Consider the following 19,509-nt stretch of genomic DNA (forward strand, 5'->3'; position numbering starts at 1 on the left):
TCTTTGTGATATTGGTGCTGTTTCTGCTTAACGTTTCAGGTGATGACGATGATGACGCTCCAATGATCACCGGCTTTTCAGACGACGTCCCCATGGTGATAGCATGAAGCTCCTTTGCGGTTCAAACCAAATGATGTAAATATCTTTTTTTTTTGAAGAATCGTCCGTCTATTCTTTTGGATTTCCCGCACTTTTACGTTATTTTTATATGGGCCAAAAAAACTTTGTTGTAGCCGTCTGTAAAATACAAAGTAATGTTTTTGTTAACCAAATATTGCTGTTTCTGTCTGCAGAGTATGACCCCTTCAGCCCAGTCTGACCTTCACCCTATTGTCTGCTGTAAATGTGAAGAAATGTAATATATATGTATAGAGCCCATAAGCGGCCGGCTTGCTCCACGCTTAGGATTTGGATGTTCCGCGAGGTGCCTTACTGATTTCTCTGCAGGACTCTAGTTTCAGAAGGAGACTGCTTGGTGTACCGCAGGTTCTAGCTTCTGAGCAGCCCTCGCTTTCTGCCGGCATTTATTGGTACGGGGAGCGGCGCTGAAGGGGTTGATCTATTTGGTCTAAGTTTGCTGGCTCTGCATCTCCTGTCATGAACCCTTTGGCTATGTCCTCGAGTTCTGTGCTTGGGGTGTGTTTTAATTATTTTTAATATAATATTAGGATGGCAATAGATTGTCATTTTACCCTTTTAATTGTTGGGGGCAGAAGTTTTTTTTTTTTTTAAGTCATATTGGTTTCTGGGAAAGCTAGGAGACAGCGAATTTGACAGCTAGATGAGGAATATACAACAGTAAAAAAAAATTTATAAAGGTTATTCAGGACTCTTGCAAAGACCAGACGCAGGCCATTTGTGTGCCATTTTGGCTGTTACCCAGCTTTATCAAAACCAGATAATTTAAAGAAGAATGGAATTTTACTGCAGTATAACACTTTGGGATGTTGATCCCCAGCAGTGGGCGTTGGTCACTAGCGCCATTCTCTAGTACCAGTAAATAATAATAATTGCATAGAGCAGTGGCTGTGGTGCATATTCTCCCAGGGCCATCGCAGCATTCAGGATTGTGTTTGTATATAGAGTGTGTATATATATATATATATATAATATTATTATTATTAATGTTATTATTCTGTGTGAAGTGAATCGGTTGCTGCACTTTGTTCCTCACTGTGATTTTTTTTTGACTGTACCTGTTAATTAGGCAAACTCTTCAGCGGGGAGCGAGGGTCCCGTCCACACCAGCGCTACATTGTGCCAATATGGCTATGGTCAGCGTCTATAGCCCCTGTATAGACACTTAGATATTAGTGACAGGGTACCCCACTAGTTCTCTCTTTTTTTAAGGGCCAGCTGAATCACACCCAATAGTGAAAGCATTGAATGGGAACGTTTTTATGCCATCGAGAGGTTAAACATGCTTCTCACAGCTGAGTGTTTGCTACAATTTTGTAACCTGCACTCCGAACTGATACAGTTTACCTGCACTTATACATAATTTCACACATTGCATAAGCTACATACAATATAACACATCTTCACACCACAGTATGCATCATAGTGATAGGAGTCCCTGTTTACCCAAAGAGAAGGAACTCTCTATATATATCGCTGTGATACACTGAGCCCTGCCTCCAGGGGATTATGAGATCTGACCTGCCTACAATCGGTGATTTGTGGACCGACCACTGATCATTGAAACCTCAGAATGTTAAGAGGAATATGCAGAGATTGAAACTGGCGAGTAATTGCAGTACAGACGATATTCCACGGTTATAGAGCCCATTATAAGGCTCTGTAAACAACCTTGGTGGCTAAATGACTTCTCCCAATATGCCTGTGAGGGGCACTGGCCATGATTAGCCCGATGGGAAGATTTTCAACCTTTTGTTCAGTGTAAGGTAATGGAATCTATATAGCTTACAGGTTCCCTTTTAATGCATTAACTATCCACATCCTGTTTATTTTTCTGGTCAGTTTTAACTATTTTCTGGTTCTTTGACCCCGTCTTCACTGTTTAGTGGTCCCTTGTTATGTGAAGCCCATTGTCCTGGTCTCACCACTCAGATCTTCTTTTTCTTTTTTCCACTGGGCATAGATACGTCAATTTTATATCAGAGCCCTAAAATCTCAGGAATGTAGTTTAGTGCCAAGTCAGTGCAGTGCGTGATCATGGGCTTTTATTTGGCGGGTGGAGTCATTGTGCTTGATACATTGAGGATCTGTTTGTTTTCATATACAACTTTGTATCAATGTGTCTAGTTTGTGTGCATGAATGGGTGCGCCATTTATTTCAGAGATATTTTTTTACATATAGATAGGTGTTCAATGCAAAAGAAAAATTCACAGCTGCAACGGTTTAATATTTTTATTTTTCATATCCTTTTATCTTTTAAATCACCAGCATCTGAAATTGCCAAAATCCTTTTCTTAGGACTTTGAGAATATGTATCGTATGGAATACACCTCCCTCCACCGTGCTTCTTTATAAGAAAAAAGTTGATATACTGTCAGATTTGCAGAATTAATCCACATCTATGATATATTAAATGTTATACCCTAGTAGTCACATCCAGAGCTGCACCTCATTCTGCTGGATACAGCTTTCATCATATTGAACCTGCTGCTATGTTTGATGGAGAGTCGACAAAAACATATCTCCCACAATGCAATGCTTTGTCTAGTAAATAACCTATTGTGGTACAGATTTTATCTGTGGCCTGGACCCGTAGAGCTCACACAGTGCGGACTAACTGCAAATCGTAAGCATGGAATATATGCAGCTCTGGTTGTAATTAGGATGGGTGAGTAAAGGAAATTAAGTAAAGCAAGTAACATATCAATAATCACTAAAATATTCAGCAATAGAACACTATACATTACCCTGTTCTGCCCCACCTGTATGTTTACATTTTAGATATGCAAATTCATGACCCCTCTTATTGTGAGCAATATGAAATGACCTGTAGTGCCATATCACTGGACATTGGTGTATTATGCAGCAATGCTCCTAGTCCACTTATCATACATTCCAGTAACATATGTTACCACAATTGCTGACTATATGACAAAGTGTCAAGCAGCAGCCAATTGGAGGACATCTTTCATCCTCCAAGTGCACTAGAAAATTCTTGTAAATCTGGTTGCTGTTTATAGGGAGCAATGTTATTTTTGTTAATCTTGATTATATTCAGTAGTGTGTATTATAAGGAAATTGCATTGTGAGATATTCACCCAGGAATGCGTTGTTGAAGAGTTGATGCTTCCTTACTGTTTTGCTGCAGGTGACCAGCGCTGTTAGCGCAGGCTGACAGTAAATGTAATATAGTAAAGCCTGCTAGTCTGGCACCCACAGATTCACTTCTAGCATGGCTCCAGAGCGGTATTGATGGTAGTTCCCAACTTCAGTGTTGAACGCTCTGATGTCTCTTGGATTTCACACCATGAGAAACAATGGATTGTTGGGACGCTATAGAATGAACTGTTAGACTTTTAGATAATATCCATAGTAAGACAGGCAAGTCCTTTTTTAATTTTCTGTTCCAATGTCAGATTGACAGCAATTCTGGATTTACTACCCTTAAGACAACCTATACTACAAAATGCAAGCCATTTTTTTTTTTTTGTCTTATGATATCTTTGGCGCTGCTGCTGTCTGGTTGTGCTCTTACAACAGGTATCAGGTGATTTCTCTAAATCTAATTCCTTATATGAAGATTTATAATGCGGCTAGACTTGAGTTCCTCTTTTAGGGGTTGTTTTGAAATGTTTCATTCATCCTGTAACTAAAAGGCCGGACCTAGTCTTGTCCATGTGTGTTCACCTTTGTCAATGTTTAATATCATCGACTGCCACTTCTTGGATGGTAAAGGGATGTATTGTTACCTACTTGTTTACCATGAAATACAGAATATAGAGTAAGAAGCTTTAGCAGATTTGTGCTCAGTATAAGGACAGTGTAACCCTTGTTATGCTTCTCTGTATATACCGCCACTGTGGTAGCCAACTACTGCTTACATACCCCTGCTACAGCACAAGTCACCTCCTGTGGAGAACTCCACATCACACATTCTTTATTCCACATTAATTGTGCCTTTCTTTTTATTCTTTGTCATTTACAGTTTTTTGCACAATTTTTAGATTTGATGTTTACTGTCATTTGTTTCTTTGTTCCTCTGCATTAAAATTTGATTCAAACACCTTGTCTCCAATTCTGTCTGTTTATTACACATCCTTAAGCAAATTAAAGTAAAAATGTAGTTTCCAAACATGACAGGCTGCTGTACAAAATCTGGAGGGGTTAGGAAGTGTCCTGTAGATGGTGGTAGAATTCAAAAATGTCCTTGAACTTGGATATAAAACATAAAGCACCTCACACTTCATACCACTCTGAGGACAAATCCGCAACACAACACAGGATATGTCCAAGGGAAAGACATATGGTAATGTGTGGTGCCACGTGAACCATCTAGAAGTTGAACAGCAGTAAGAACAGGCTGACCAGTAAGTAAGAATAGCTCAAACCTACATTATCTAAATGGTTAATTTCCTTTGAGCTAGCACGCAAAATCCGATCTGTATGAAAATTGCTAAAAGTGCCCCAGTCATTAAAGCCTTTTGAGGCCTGGTCATTAAGGGGTTAACTTCCAGACTCCTTGCCTTTGAAGGCTTTGGGCTAATACACAGTGGCTAGCACACGTCCCCATAGCTTTGTTTGGGCTCGTGCACATGGCCATTTATTATCCAACTGCCTAGAGTGCAAGTTATGGAGCCAAACATATTCCTGTCCATGTTTGTGGCCCAGGCCGACATTTATTGTCATCGGAGCACATAAGCGGATGACCTAAGGGCTGCGGTCAATGGGTGGGCTGGAGGGCTTACAACAAGGAGGGTGAAGCAGGGGGCTTGGAAACAAATCTTTAAAAAATCATTAATTATAAAATAACTATGTGATGTAGACCATGTCAGTTTTAGCTGGTGTCTGGTACCAATAACCCATGTTATGGTGAATCCAAGGGGGAGAAACTGCTGCAACTGGCCTGTGCCTGTGTCTCCTCATGCATTCTTCAGCCATGACTAAGAGCATGTGAAGCGCTCGAAACGCGTAGGCTTATGCTTGTAGCCCACCATCTGGACGCAGTGCTGTAGTGCGCTTTTTCATGTATTGCCTTATCTGGAGTTTGCAATAAAATTTGGAGGCATCTTTTAATCGTATGCGTTAGATCGTTTTTCCTTGGGATTCTTTCACTCATTCTTCCTCTCCCCCACACCATCCCCCTCCCCTGCCTGCTCAATGCACATGACAGGAAGTGGGGAGGAGGGAGCTGCATGAGTGTGGAGGAGAGGAGACTGGCACAGGCTGCAGATACCCCATTCCCAGGGTAGGGAACCCCTATATTACAACTCTATCTTTATTAGCCTAACTCCTGTATCGAATGGCCAATAAACATAGTTGTCATAGGTCCCTACCCTCTCGATATATGTATGTAGTAACTAGGGTATTGTTGATTTTGAAAATACTTCCTATTGGTTCTTATAGTATCTCCCTTTTGTTACGGCTTTCCAGGTGTGCCCTAACAAAAGGGTGACACTATAAGAATCAATAGGAAGTGTGTTTTTTTTTTTTTTTTTTTTAACAATACCCTACAGTTACATATATATATATCAAGATGGTAGGGAAATCTTTTTTATTTTTTTTTTTTTAGAATAAATTATAAGTGATGTTTTATTGTCAAATATGTTAATTACCCCTTTTTGGTTGCAGAAGTGCATGATAGACTAACCAAGTCAAACCAGATTAGTCCTAATTGTTATTTTCTATGGTTGCATTACATGTGGTGAGGCATATTAATCCAAACAAAAACTTCAAAATGCATAAAATCACACCGGTGGGTAGTCACCTGTTATAGTTGCCGATTTGACCATAAATGTTTCTACTTGGACCACACTACACAAACCACAGGTGTAGTTCTGCCTGTAAACTTTATCTACAGTGCATACCTGGTTTGTTCTGGGGATTTTTTTTTTCATTACTGTATTGTTTTATTAAAGGAAATATAACAGCAACCTGGGGATTGCAGGTCAAAATGAATAAGGAAAGGAAAAATCTTGGGATGTCAAAAATAATCCAGGTAATAATCCAGTGAAAATTAAAATTTATTGCAAATGGCCTATACTATATGGGTTTGGATGAAAACCTGATCCAGTTACCTTGAAAAATAGAGTAATCCTACCTTGTAATGTGTAAGCCAATTAATGGCAGAATCTACTTTATGACAATAATTTTGACATGGGATGCAGTTGGGTGACAGGCAGTTTCATTCAGAAATGAATAGAGCTGGTGATAATGGTACACTTGGTAATATACTTTAAGTAAAGCAGCTTGTTTCAGCATTTTACTACTGAGTAGTGTATTATGAGGTCTCTTAACTTCAGACAGATAAGGAGGGAAATTATTAACTCTTTCCATACCTAGAGAATATTTCTCATGGTTTATCTTCCTGAGGGGATTAGGTCATTAGACAATTTATCAGGTTTCTTTGTCTCTCAGCTGCAAGTGGAGTACAGGACAGGAAGCTGATTCATGCAAACCGCTACATGCTGTGTTCACACAGTATGAGGAGGGGCTTGGCCCAATCACATTTAAGATTAAACTAAAACCCATACGATCGGTAACAAGCGCCACATACTTTGCACGTAAACAATGGAATGTGTGAACACAACCATATGCAATCGGGCCTAGTTCCTTCTGCCTCTGGTTGACTAATGTAAACCTCCTATATGGACACATGATAATGTAAACTAAATACATAGTAACAATTAAATAACTTACATGCAGTATAGAAAATCCCATAAAAAGTTATTGTTTTGCAAGACCGTTTGTATTTGCAAAATTGCAGTGTCCATATTTAACATTCAGCCAAGCATGACCAGGAACAGAAAAGCTACATGTTACCTGCAGATTACAAAACACAAAGCATGTATTATTATGGCCCAAAATCAAGGACGTTTTTGCCTCTGGTTCACTCAATATTCAAAATTTATCAACATGGCTGTGAACTAAAACTTATATTTTTATTAGATATACCTTAAAATATACAAAGGTCACAGGTTGTGAATTCTAAAAACAACAACAACAATCCGTACTATAGACGCCGACCTAGGAGACTATACTGATCACCACAAGCCCCAACGGTTGTGGATCAAACAATGGGGATACCACGTACCTGTAAATCACGGTGCCATGCACCATACCATCCAATAAATACCTTGCAAAGAGGAAATAAAAGATGGTTCTTACCACAACTTGTAATGGTCTGTAGTTGTGTCCAGTGGTCAGCTGTGCTGTTTCCAAAGTACGTGTATTGACGGGAGCATTAAGATGGTAAGGACATACCTGTATATGTTGGAACCAAAAACGTCACAAACTGTAACAAGGCTACAACTGTCCCAATAGCTTGCCCTAGTTTAGAAAAAAAACACCCTGCATTCCCCTTCCCTGACGCGTTTCTTCCTGCTGTAGGTTCTTCAGAGGGATTGCGGTGGAATCAATAAAACATGGGGTCTCCAATGTGGAGGAGCATCCCTTGGGGTGTAGTAAATAGTTTGATAAACCCAAGTGTAGGGTCATCTACTGGGTCCCTGGTGTGGAGCCCCAGGCGTTGATCCCTATCTGATGGTGTAGGGATAACTGTCCCCATCAACTGACGGATAATATATACTCTCCTTAGTACATCCCCCTGTGGATCACTCACCAATCGGGGATCCTATCACACACATGTCCGTCCGTGGTGCCAGCTGCGTTCTGTAATTACCGCATGAGCTGCCCTCACATGCCGGCGGAACTTCCGGTCACGTGATACCGTCACGTGATCACCAGTCATGTGATCTGGTCACATGACCGCTCGGGGGGGTGCCTAATGTGGTTGTCATGAGTGCATGACGCTGTCATCTGTGAAAGCATCAGCTCTCTACTGATGATCCTTACACAGTTTAAAATGGCTAGTAAAACTTAGCGACCAGATCGGCTGAGCAACAAGTGTCTGAATAAGTGAAAAAAATATATATATATATTTTTATTTTTTATTTATTTTTTTTTCCTCTTTCTTTATTTAAAAAAAAGAACAAACAAAACAAAAACAAAAAAAAAATGGAGATTTATTCCTTTGTTTACTCAGGGTTACTGATGTAAAATACAAATTAGTCATAAGGTATTTTTACTAGGATTATTGGGTTGGTGGTTAATCTCGGCGCTGTTGAGGGGGCCCAGTCCAGAGGTGAGGATCAGTGGCGTAACTACCGCCGTAGCAGCCGTAGCGGTTGCTACGGGGCCCATGAGCCGCAGGGGCCCGCGGCGGCTCATTCACAATGGCTGCACTGCAATTCCAACCCAATCCAGCCTCCGCCCGGGCCCTGCTATTCTGCGCAACGCTGTCTACACAATCTTCCCGTCCCCTCTCTGTTCCTGCCTCTCTGTTCCTGACCTGCCTCTCTGTTCCCGCCCCCTCTAATTTTCTTACCCAGCGCTGCGTCGGCTGTCCGGTCCGCCCACTGTCCGTAGCTCCTCCAGGCTCGGCTCCTCCAGGATGCACTGCGCGCCCCTTGTCATGTGATTGAAGCCACCTGACGTCACTCACGTGACCAGAGGCGCGCGGTTTACCATGGAGGAGCTTGAGGAGCCGAGTCGCAGACACAGGTAAGAAGACTCGATCACCGGAGGGTGAGTATATAAGTTTATTATTTGTAAAGGGAGGCTGCTGGGGAATTTTATTTGTAAAGAGAGGCTGCTGCTGCTTGGGCATTTTACTTGTTAGGCAAGGCTGCTGGGGCATTTTATTTAAAAAAAAGAGGCTGCTGGGGCATTTTATTTAAAAAAAGAGGCTGCTGGGGCATTTTATTTAAAAAAAGAGGCTGCTGGGGCATTTTATTTAAAAAAGAGGCTGCTGGGGCATTTTATTTAAAAAAGAGGCTGCTGGGGCATTTTATTTTAAAAAAAGAGGCTGCTGGGGCATTTTATTTAAAAAAGAGGCTGCTGGGGCATTTTATTTAAAAAAAGAGGCTGCTAGGGCATTTTATTTAAAAAAAGAGGCTGCTGGGGCATTTTATTTAAAAAAAGAGGCTGCTGGGGCATTTTATTTAAAAAAGAGGCTGCTGGGGCATTTTATTTAAAAAAAGAGGCTGCTGGGGCATTTTATTTAAAAAAGAGGCTGCTGGGGCATTTTATTTAAAAAAAAGAGGCTGCTGGGGCATTTTATTTAAAAAAAAGAGGCTGCTGGGGCATTTTATTTAAAAAAAAGAGGCTGCTGGGGCATTTTATTTAAAAAAAGAGGCTGCTGGGGCATTTTATTTAAAAAAAGAGGCTGCTGGGGCATTTTATTTAAAAAAAGAGGCTGCTGGGGCATTTTATTTAAAAAAAGAGGCTGCTGGGGCATTTTATTTAAAAAAGAGGCTGCTGGGGCATTTTATATTAAAAAAGAGGCTGCTGGGGCATTTTATTTAAAAAAAGAGGCTGCTGGGGCATTTTATTTAAAAAAAGAGGCTGCTGGGGCATTTTATTTAAAAAAGAGGCTGCTGGGGCATTTTATTTAAAAAAAGAGGCTGCTGGGGCATTTTATTTAAAAAAAGAGGCTGCTGGGGCATTTTATTTAAAAAAAGAGGCTGCTGGGGCATTTTATTTAAAAAAAGAGGCTGCTGGGGCATTTTATTTAAAAAAAGAGGCTGCTGGGGCATTTTATTTGAAAAAAGAGGCTGCTGGGGCATTTTATTTGAAAATGGAGGCCGCTGGGGCATTTTATTTGAAAATGGAGGCCGCTGGGGCATTTTATTTGTGAAGTAGGTCCTTTTAGGTGTTTGTTGCATCATTTCTAACCCCTTATTGTAATTACTTTTAAAACTGTATAATTACAATTAAAAAACCCTATATATGTTGTATATGTTCAAAATGGGCAGGGGGTGGGAGGAAGTGCTGAGGTCGGCGTGGGGATGGGGGGGGGGGGCCCAGGCAAAAGTTTGCTGTGGGGCCCACTCATTCCTAGTTACGCCACTGATGAGGATATATCACCTGACACCTCCCCCTTAGGCTAAAACATGATCAGGTTCATGGTTAAATCTCCATATGTATGGTCACAAACTACAGAGCAGGCAATACCCGGTCTTTTCCTTACCCGGAGGTGGGGAGGTGTAATGTTGTATCTGTAGTTGGATCTTGTGGGGAACTATTTTTAGAGGAAACATGTAAATTGTAGTTGTTCATTTAGTCCCCTTGGTGTCACTGTCCCCAGTCTGTAGATCCACTTGGCCTCTACTTGCAGAATCCTCTTGTTCCAGTCCCCCCCTCTCTCAGGGTATGGTATTATGTCAATAACCACAAACTGTATTTGTTTAGGGTCCCCTCCATGAATCTGATGCATATGTCTGGCTATTGGTGTGTCTCTGTCATGCCTTATGTCCCCTAGATGGTCACCAACTCTTCTCCTGAACTCCCTATAAGTTTTTCCAACGTACTCAAGTCCGCAGTTACACGTTGCCTTGTAAATCACACCCTTCGATCGGCAGTTGATGAAGCCACGTATATCAAAGGTTCTACCAATTACATTACTGTAAAAGTTTTGGTGGTTTTGATGTAGGGGCAAGCGACACAGTTTCTCCCACACTTAAAACAACCTTTAGGACAACGATTAAGCCATGACCCCTCTGGTTTCGCAGGAGAGAAATGTCTATGGACAATCCTATCTTTTATGGATCGTCCTCTCCTGAAGGTGATTAACGGTCTGGGGCCAACCATTCCCTTAATGTCCTCATCTAGCATTAGTATTGGCCAGTGTTGTTCAAGTATGGCTCTCGCCCCGTTTGCTCCATTGTCGAAGGTGGTAACTAGTCGGGACAATGTTGCAGACCCCTCATTGTTTTTGGTGGTGCTCACAAATAGTTCTCTTTGATTAAACCGTGAGGAGTGTTGGTAAGCGGAGCGGAGTACCCTGTCCGGGTATCCCCTTTCCCTGAACCGTTTCCTAAGGTCACCCGCTTGCTTACTGTATTCCCTGTTGTCACTACAGTTTCTCCGCATGCGGAGATATTGGCCTTTGGATATCCCTTTGCAAAGTGGGAGAGGATGATGACTATCCCACCGCAGGAGGGAATTTGTCGCAGTTGGTTTGCGATAGATGGTTGTTGCAAGCGTGTTTTCCTTAGTTCTTGTTAAAAGTACGTCTAAGAACGGGAGTCTGTCAGGATTTGTCTCATAGGTGAACCGCAGCCCTATAGAGTTCCTGTTAAGGCTTTCTGCAAAATTTTTGAAGCTTTCCTTATCCCCTTTCCATAGTATAAATATATTGTCGATAAAGCGGAGAAATATCTCCGCTCCATCAATCCCTGGATATGGGGTGTCACCAAATAAAACTATGTTCTCCCACCAGCCCAGGAGCAAATTGGCGTACGTGGGGGCACTTGGGCTCCCCATTGCCGTGCCCCTGAGCTGGTGGTAGATCTTGCCGTTAAACAGAAAAAAATTAGGTTTAAGTGAAAATTCAAGCAAGCGTAAAATACACCGGTTGTGTTTAGTGAACTGGGTGCCTCGACTTGAAAGAAAAAATGCCACTGCCTCTAATCCTTTGTCGTGTGGGATAGACGAATAGAGAGCCTCTACGTCTATACTGGCTAAGAGGTAGTTGCTCCCTATATTGATGCCTCCTACGTGTTTAAGTAGGTCAGTCGTGTCCCTTATACAGGTAGGGAGTGCCAGTACAAATGGTCTGAGGACTTTATCTACGTAAATGCCGATGTTTTGGTATAACGATCCCACCCCAACACTATGGGGCGGCCTTTCAGTGGATCAAGGCCCTTATGCACCTTCGGTAGGGCATAGAAGGTGCTGCATGTTGGAGTCCAGGGGAACATGAATTCAAATTCAGCATCAGTCATGAGTTCGTCTCTTTTTGCCTCTAACAGAATCTGTTTCAGTTCCGTTGAGAAGCGTTCCGTGGGGTCCCTATCTAGTGGATTGTAGCACTGTTTATCCTCCAATAGGTTCAAACACATCTCTTTATATCGGGGGGCATCGAGTAAGACGATGTTACCCCCTTTGTCTGAGGGTTTAATGATTAAATTCTTGTCCCTCTCAAGTCCCTGTAGGGCTTGCATTTCTACCTCGGACATATTGTATCTCTTACTGATGTGTTTGTTCGCCAACTTTTCAAGGTCCCTTGTAACCACCTCAACAAATACATCCATACAAGAGACCTCCCCTTTGGGTGGCATTTTTGTGCTCCCCACTCTTAAGTCGGTGAAAGGTCCTTTACCCTCAAGGTTAGTAGTGTCCCCCAGTTGGTAGAGCAATCTTACATCTTCTAACATGTTTGTAGGTATCCCGAGTTCCCGGCTTTCCCTCTCATCCATCCTTTTGAAGTGCTTACGCCAGTGTATACGTCTGGCAAACTGTCCCTGTCCCCAGGTGTGATTAGCTCCCGCCCTGACAAGGGCAGTCCCAATAGCTTGCCCTAGTTTAGAAAAAAACACCCTGCATTCCCCTTCCCTGACGCGTTTCTTCCTGCTGTAGGTTCTTCAGAGGGATTGCGGTGGAATCAATAAAACATGGGGTCTCCAATGTAGAGGAGCATCCCTTGGGGTGTAGTAACTAGTCTGATAAACCCAAGTGTAGGGTCATCTACTGGGTCCCTGGTGTGGAGCCCCAGGCGTTGATCCCTATCTGATGGTGTAGGGTGTCCCCATCAACTGACGGATAATATATACTCTCCTTAGTACATCCCCCTGTGGATCACTCACCAATCGGGGATCCTATCACACACATGTCCGTCCATGGTGCCAGCTGTGTTCTGTAATTACCGCACGAGCTGCCCTCACATGCCGGCGGAACTTCCGGTCACGTGATACCGTCACATGATCACCAGTCACGTGATCCGGTCACATGACCGCTCGGGGGTGTGTCTAATGTGGTTGTCATGAGTGCATGACGCTGTCATCTGTGAGAGCATCAGCTCTCTACTGATGATCCTTACACAGTTGAAAATGGCTAGTAAAACTTAGCGACCAGATCGGCTGAGCAACAAGTGTCTTTTTTTTTTTTCCGGGTTGTTGTTGTTTTTAGAATTCACAACCTGTGACCTTTGTATATATTAAGGTATATCTAATAAAAATATAAGTTTTAGTTCACAGCCATGCTGATAAATTACCTACATATTACTACAAGAGGTCTGCAAATAGTTAATCTTTAAAATGTGGTTCTTTATGCAAAATTCGCAATTTTACTCGTATTGAAAAGCAATTTACTTTCTCATATGAATCTGACAGATTTTGTTTTGGTTGTAAGGGTTCCCCCCTCTATTTTGGGTGCTATTTCCAACAGGTGTAGAGGATAACCTCTTTCATGTTTTAAGGGACATCTACCACCAGGATGAAAGACTGCATGCAAATGAGCCTGAGGGGCTCCAGGCTGGAGCCCTTCAGTTTCATTTGCATACAGTCCTTCATCCTGGTGGTAGATGCCCTTTAAATCATTAGCTTGATATAACAAAAAAGTCCATTTTATATACTGCTTATTCAATGTAATTGTAAGAGTTGATCGGATGGGATTCCCTCTTTCTGGTTGCAGTTTGAAAACCTATAAAAGGCAGCAGTGCCATTACTTTCTAGTCCTGCACTTTATAAGACTGCCCCCTTTAATTTTGTCTTTAAGAATTATCACAATGTCTACTCTGCATTTTAGTATAGGAAGTAATGTCCCACTTGTATCCTTCTGCTTTTATCTCACCTCTTCTTTTCTTCACCTTGGGGTACATTAGTTTATCTGCACAATTGCGGATTATGTGCAGATTTTGTTGTGGAAATTCGCAGTGTGATGGAATAGCATTAATCCCTTAACAAACAGGCCCTTCTTCATTTTTGAGTTTTAATTTTTCACTCCCTTCCCTGTAAAGAGCTGTGTGAGGGCTTGTTTTTCTGCGTAACAAATTGCACTTCACAGTTGATGGTATTTAATATTCCATGCTGTGTACTGGAAGCAGGAAAACCATTCCAAATGCAGTGAAACTGGCAAAAAATGCATCTGCACCGTTTTCTTGTGGGCTTTCATTTTACGGCTTTCACTGTGCGCCCAATTGACATGTGTCCTTTATTCTTTGGATCGGTTTGGATAGGTTTTCTAATATTTTCATACATTTACAAAACTGAAAACCTCCTGTACAAAAAGGTTTTTTTGTACAGCGCCATATTCTAGCGCTAATAGCTTTTTCATACTTCAGTTTACAGAGCTGTGAGTGGTGTCATTTTTTGTGAGATGAGAAGACGTTTTCAATGCTACCATTTTGAGGACTGTACGTCCTTTTGATAACTTTTTTATTACATTTTTGCTATTTTGCAAAATGGCGAAAAAGTGTAATTTCCATGACGTCCCCAGTGACGGCCCACCTGGAGGATTATCCCTTGACCTCTGCAGGGACAGGAAGAAGAGATGTTAAATGTCCCTCCCTCTCCAGTGTTCTTCCTGTCCCAACTCAGGTCAGGGAGAAGAGAGGGTCTCTCTCCTGTCTCATCTCCTTCGGGGGGTGGGAGTGGAGGGGGACGCCATGGAGGCACGGTACCTGGTACTAAGATCCTCTCCTCTCTGGGCCTCGATCGGTTCCTTTCCTGGCTTCCAACAAGGAGAGGGTTATGGTGCAGATCCTACGGTCCCTCAGCGATCTATGGAGGCACCATGTGTTCCCAGCTTCAGACGGCACAGGCCGTGATGACGACTTCCGGTTTGGCACGTTGAACCGAAAGTGACTTCGGCCTCCGGCTCATTGCTGGAGTGGTATGTTTAAGAAAAAAGCGGATAGTGTCTGCTAGAGGTCTTTTTGCCTTCTACCGAGACTGTCGCAGGATTTCTGTCTTATTCTAATTGTGTCGCACGGCGCTGGTTAGTAGTATACACTCTGTTGCAAGACTTATCCTGCACCGCTTCCACTTGCACCTCACCCTCCTCCCTTGTCCACAGGTAGTGGAGGCAAGAATGGATCCAGTCCCCCTTCCTCAGACTTCTGTAAGTCCAGTGGGGGTCTGAGGAGGGAGGTGTGTATTACATACATACATGTATTACATACATCACCTTCTCCTATACGATAATTCTTCTCAGTCTAAGATCAAGATTCCTCAATCCCGTATATGCAACATGTGTTTTAACAAACTTCCGGATTCTTACAAGAAACCGGTGTGCAAGAACTGTGTGGATAATATAATGCGTGAAGAAAAAACTTCTCTTATAGATAAAATAAGATCCATGTTTCAGTCAAAAGTAAAAAACACAGTTGCATCCCTCGTTCCAGAAGGACCTCCTCCAAAGCCCCTGAACCCATTCAAGAGGTAGACTCGGATCACGATGTTGCTTCCCGTTCCTACCAGGGGGGTGAAGAGGAGCAGATCCTCGAAATTCAGGAGAAAAAAAACTGAATCTAGGTTTCTCTTCTCTCTGGATAATCTGGACACCTTATCAAAGGCAGTCAGAGAAACACTAGACATTGAAGATCCTGTGGAAACAAAGTCGGTACAGGATGAGCTCTTTGGATGTCTGAGAGCAAAAAAGAAGAGTGTTTTTCCAGTCAACAGTGTCCTGGAAGACTTTATCAGGGAAGAGAAGAAAGGCCCGAAAAAAGGCTCTCAGTAGCCAAAGATTTCAAAATAGGCTGGTCTTTGACGAGGAAAAATCAAGAGTTTGGAATTCTATTCTAAAAGTGGACATCTAAGTCACGAAGGTAGTCAAGAAGACCGACCTCCCCTTCGAGGACGCGACTCAACTTAAAAACCCTATGGACCGAAAATCGGATAATGTCTTAAAGAAGACATCGGAGTCAGCGATGTTAAACCTAAAAGCAAATGTTGCAGCCACTTCTGTCACTTCTGTAGCGGACAAAAAAAAGGGCTTTCCAGAACCGAAACAGAAGAAGCATTCCTTTAGTGATTCCCGAGAAAAGTTTCCATCTTACCGAGGGAAAGGAAAACAAGGCAGGTGGTGCTGGCCCAAAGGGGGTATGGGTAGGGGATACAGTTCCTCCCAAAGTAACCAGCCCAACCCTGCCAGAAAACAAAGCCAGGGTGGGGGGAAGACTTGCTCTTTTTTTTATCATCCCAGTGGAAACAAAGCATTAAGAATGCATGGATCCTAGGAGTTGTACAGGAGGGCTAAAAGATCGAACAAACACTCTACCTCTTCTCCATAGATGCACCATCTCATGTTGGAAGAAGTACAATCTCTACTAAACAAAAATGTAATATCTCCTGTGCAATCCCATCAAGTAAGGAAAGGATTTTACTCTCCCCTATTCTTGATTCAGAAGCCGAATGGAGCTTACAGGAAGATTATAAACCTAAAAAACCTGAACACTCATATCAAGTACAAAAAATTCAAGATGGAGTAGCCGGGGTAGGCTTTAATAAAATATGGAGGGGGGGGGCCTTAATAAAATATGGATGGAGGAGGCCTTAATAAAATATTACAGGGGGATGGCAGTGTGCATTGAGGACCTTAATAAAATATTAGGAAGGGGGTGGCAATGTGCATGGGGCGCCGCCATCTTCCCGCGGATCGTCGCTCCCCGTGATGTCATCAGGGAGCGGTGATCCATCGCCATGACAGCCTCAGGTCTTCTGAAGACCTGAGGCTGTCTCGTTTTCTATCAGCACATTGTAATGAATGAGGAGGAAAATCCCCATTACAGTAGTATGGCAGTATATCATAGGATCGATCAGACAACCTAGAGTTAAAGTACCCTAGGTAGTCTGGTTCTATCCCTGAGTTCCCCATCCCAGGTATTTCAACTATTTTTCAGAGTTACCCCGTAGAGAACAGTGCAGAGGAGAAACGGAGAAGCGCAACCTTGTGTAGAACCATTAGTCACCTATGTTCGTGGATATGATGATTAGCAGACTCTCACCTGATAATAGGTTATATAAGGCACTTCACAAATGTAGACCCGAGCAGCCGGTCCCGACAAACCACGCTCACACCAAGGACCAGGATCCCGGAGGCGTGTAAACAATAGTAGCGAGAGGATCCCGAAGGATGACGTTATGGACCGGCGCTTCAACGATTGTCAACAAGATCCAGTTTGTCAACCAGAAGTGTTTTTTAATATTAAAAATGCGATGTGTTTCTACTCCGGACTGGAGCCTTCGTCAGGCATAAATACATACAATAACAGGGCATTAACCCGTTCACGACCCGTGACGTAATAGCACGTCACGGGTCGGCCGCGGGTGCATGGAGAGGGCTCACGCGCTAAGCCCTCTCCGTAGCCGGTAAGTCTTTGCTGCATATTGCAGCAAAGGCTTACCGGTAACACCGATCGCGGGTGTTTTCCCGCTGATCGCCGCCGGCGGCTTCAAAAGGATTGCGGCGCATGGGCGCCGCCATCTTTTCGAGGATTGCCGCTCCCCATCCCCATGGTAACCTCGGGTCTCACGAAGACCCGAGGCTACTTCGGGTTAACCCATGCATTACAATGTGCTATCAGCACATTGTAATGTATGAGTAGTAAAATACACATATACTGCCATACTGTAGTATGGCAGTATATGATAGGATCGATCAGACAACCTAGGGTTAAAGTACCCTAGGGAGTCTGAAAAATACTAAAAAAAAAAAAAAAAATTATGATAAAAAACCCTAAAAACTCAAATCACCCCCTTTCCCTAGAACTGATATAAATATAAATAAACAGTAAAAATCATAAACACATTAGGTATCGCCGCGTCCGAAAATGCCCAATCTATCAAAATATGATAACTGTTTTTCACTGCGTTTAATCCTGTAACGTAAAATCGCGCCCAAATTCGAAAATGGCACTTTTTTGTCATTTAAAAAAATAAAAAGATTCTATAAAAAGTGATCACATGGTCGAACAGTCCTAAAATTGATAACATTGTAAACGTCATCAAAATCCACAAAAAACGACACCACCCACAGCTCTGTAAACCAAAGTATAAAAAAGTTATTAGCGCCAGAAGATGGCAAAATCCCCCAAAAATTTTTGTACAGGAGGTTTTAATTTTTTTAAATGTATGAAAACATTATAAAACCTATACAAATTTGGTATCCCCGTAATCGCACAGACCCAAAGTATAAAGTAGACATGTCATTTGGGGCGCACAGTGAAATCCGTAAGATCCAAGCCCACAAGAAGACGGCACAAATGCGTTTTTTTACCAATTTCACTGCATTTGGATTTTTTTTTCCCGCTTCCTAGTACACGGCATGGAATATTCAATACCATCTCTATGAAGTGCAATTTGTTACGCAGAAAATAAGCCGTCACACAGCTCTGTACATGGAAAAATAAAAAAGTTATGGATTTTTGATCATGGGGAGTAAAAAATGAAAATGGAAAAACAAAAAAGGGCCAGGTCCTGAAAGGGTTAAATACATTCCTATTACACTACTATTGTCTGACAAATTGTGACAGTAAAAATTAAAAAAAAAAAAATAATATAAAATAACTTAAAAATTATAATCACCCCCCCTTTCCCTAGAACTGATATAAATATTAATAAACAGTAAAAATCATAAACACATTAGATATCGCCGTCTCCAAAAATACCTGATCTATCAAAATATAATAACGTTTTTTCACTGCGTTTAACCCCATAACAGAAAATAACGCCCAAATTCCATGCCATTTTGAAAAATATTTTAAAAAATCTATAAAAAGTGATCAAAAGGTCAAACCGTCCTAAAAATGATAGCAATGAAAACGTCATCAAAAGTCACAAAAAAATGACACTACCCACAGCTCCGTACATCAAAGTATGAAAAAGTTATTGGCACCAGAAGATGACAAAATAAAAAAAAAAAATTTTTGTACAGGAGGTTTGAATTTTTGTAAATGTATGAAAACATTATAAAACCTATACAAAAGTGTTATCCCCGTGATCGCACCGACCCAAAGAATAAAGTAGACATGTCATTTGTGGTGCACAGTGAAAGCTGTAAAATCCGAGCCCACAAGAAAACAGTGCAAATGTGTTTTTTCACCATTTTCAATGCATGTGGAATTTTTTTCCCGCTTCCCAGTACACGGCATGGAATATTCAATATCATCACTATAAAGAGCAATTTGTTACGCAGCAAATAAGCCGTCACACAGCTCTGTACATGGCAAAATAAAAAAGTTATAGATTTTTTAAGTATTATTATATACATATTATGCTTCCTTGGCTGAACTTGATGGACAAGTGTCTTTTTTTTCAACCGTATAAACTATGATGCTGCACATCTTCCACAGTACACAGCATGAAATGTCGGGGAGAAAGAGGGGACAGCAGAACGACAGGACCATCTCTAATTCCTGCTGTGGTCTTTCCCCATGTGGTCAGCAGCTACTGAGACAGATCTGTATAAAGTGTATAAATGGTGTTTAAATATATAGTGCATAAATGTGTGAGTATACAAATGTGTATATTTTCTGAGGGGGTAGAAGGGCCCCATTATGAAGTCTGCTATGGGGGCTCTGCCTCTCCTAA

General features: G+C 41.9%; 1 protein-coding gene across 1 annotated transcript in view; it reads left to right on the forward strand.

The window, feature by feature from the left end:
- Nucleotides 1–4,202, forward strand: part of SORL1 (sortilin related receptor 1) — a 79,749-nt gene extending 75,547 nt beyond the window's left edge. Inside the window, exon 48 of the mRNA XM_072113499.1 lies at nucleotides 40–4,202. Coding sequence (XP_071969600.1) covers nucleotides 40–107 — 68 coding nt within the window. The 3' untranslated portion in view covers nucleotides 108–4,202. The remainder of the gene's footprint in view (nucleotides 1–39) is intronic.
- Nucleotides 4,203–19,509: the final 15,307 nt, after the last annotated feature.

This window comes from Engystomops pustulosus, chromosome 6 (assembly GCF_040894005.1).
Source record: "Engystomops pustulosus chromosome 6, aEngPut4.maternal, whole genome shotgun sequence".
NCBI lineage: Eukaryota > Metazoa > Chordata > Amphibia > Anura > Leptodactylidae > Engystomops > Engystomops pustulosus.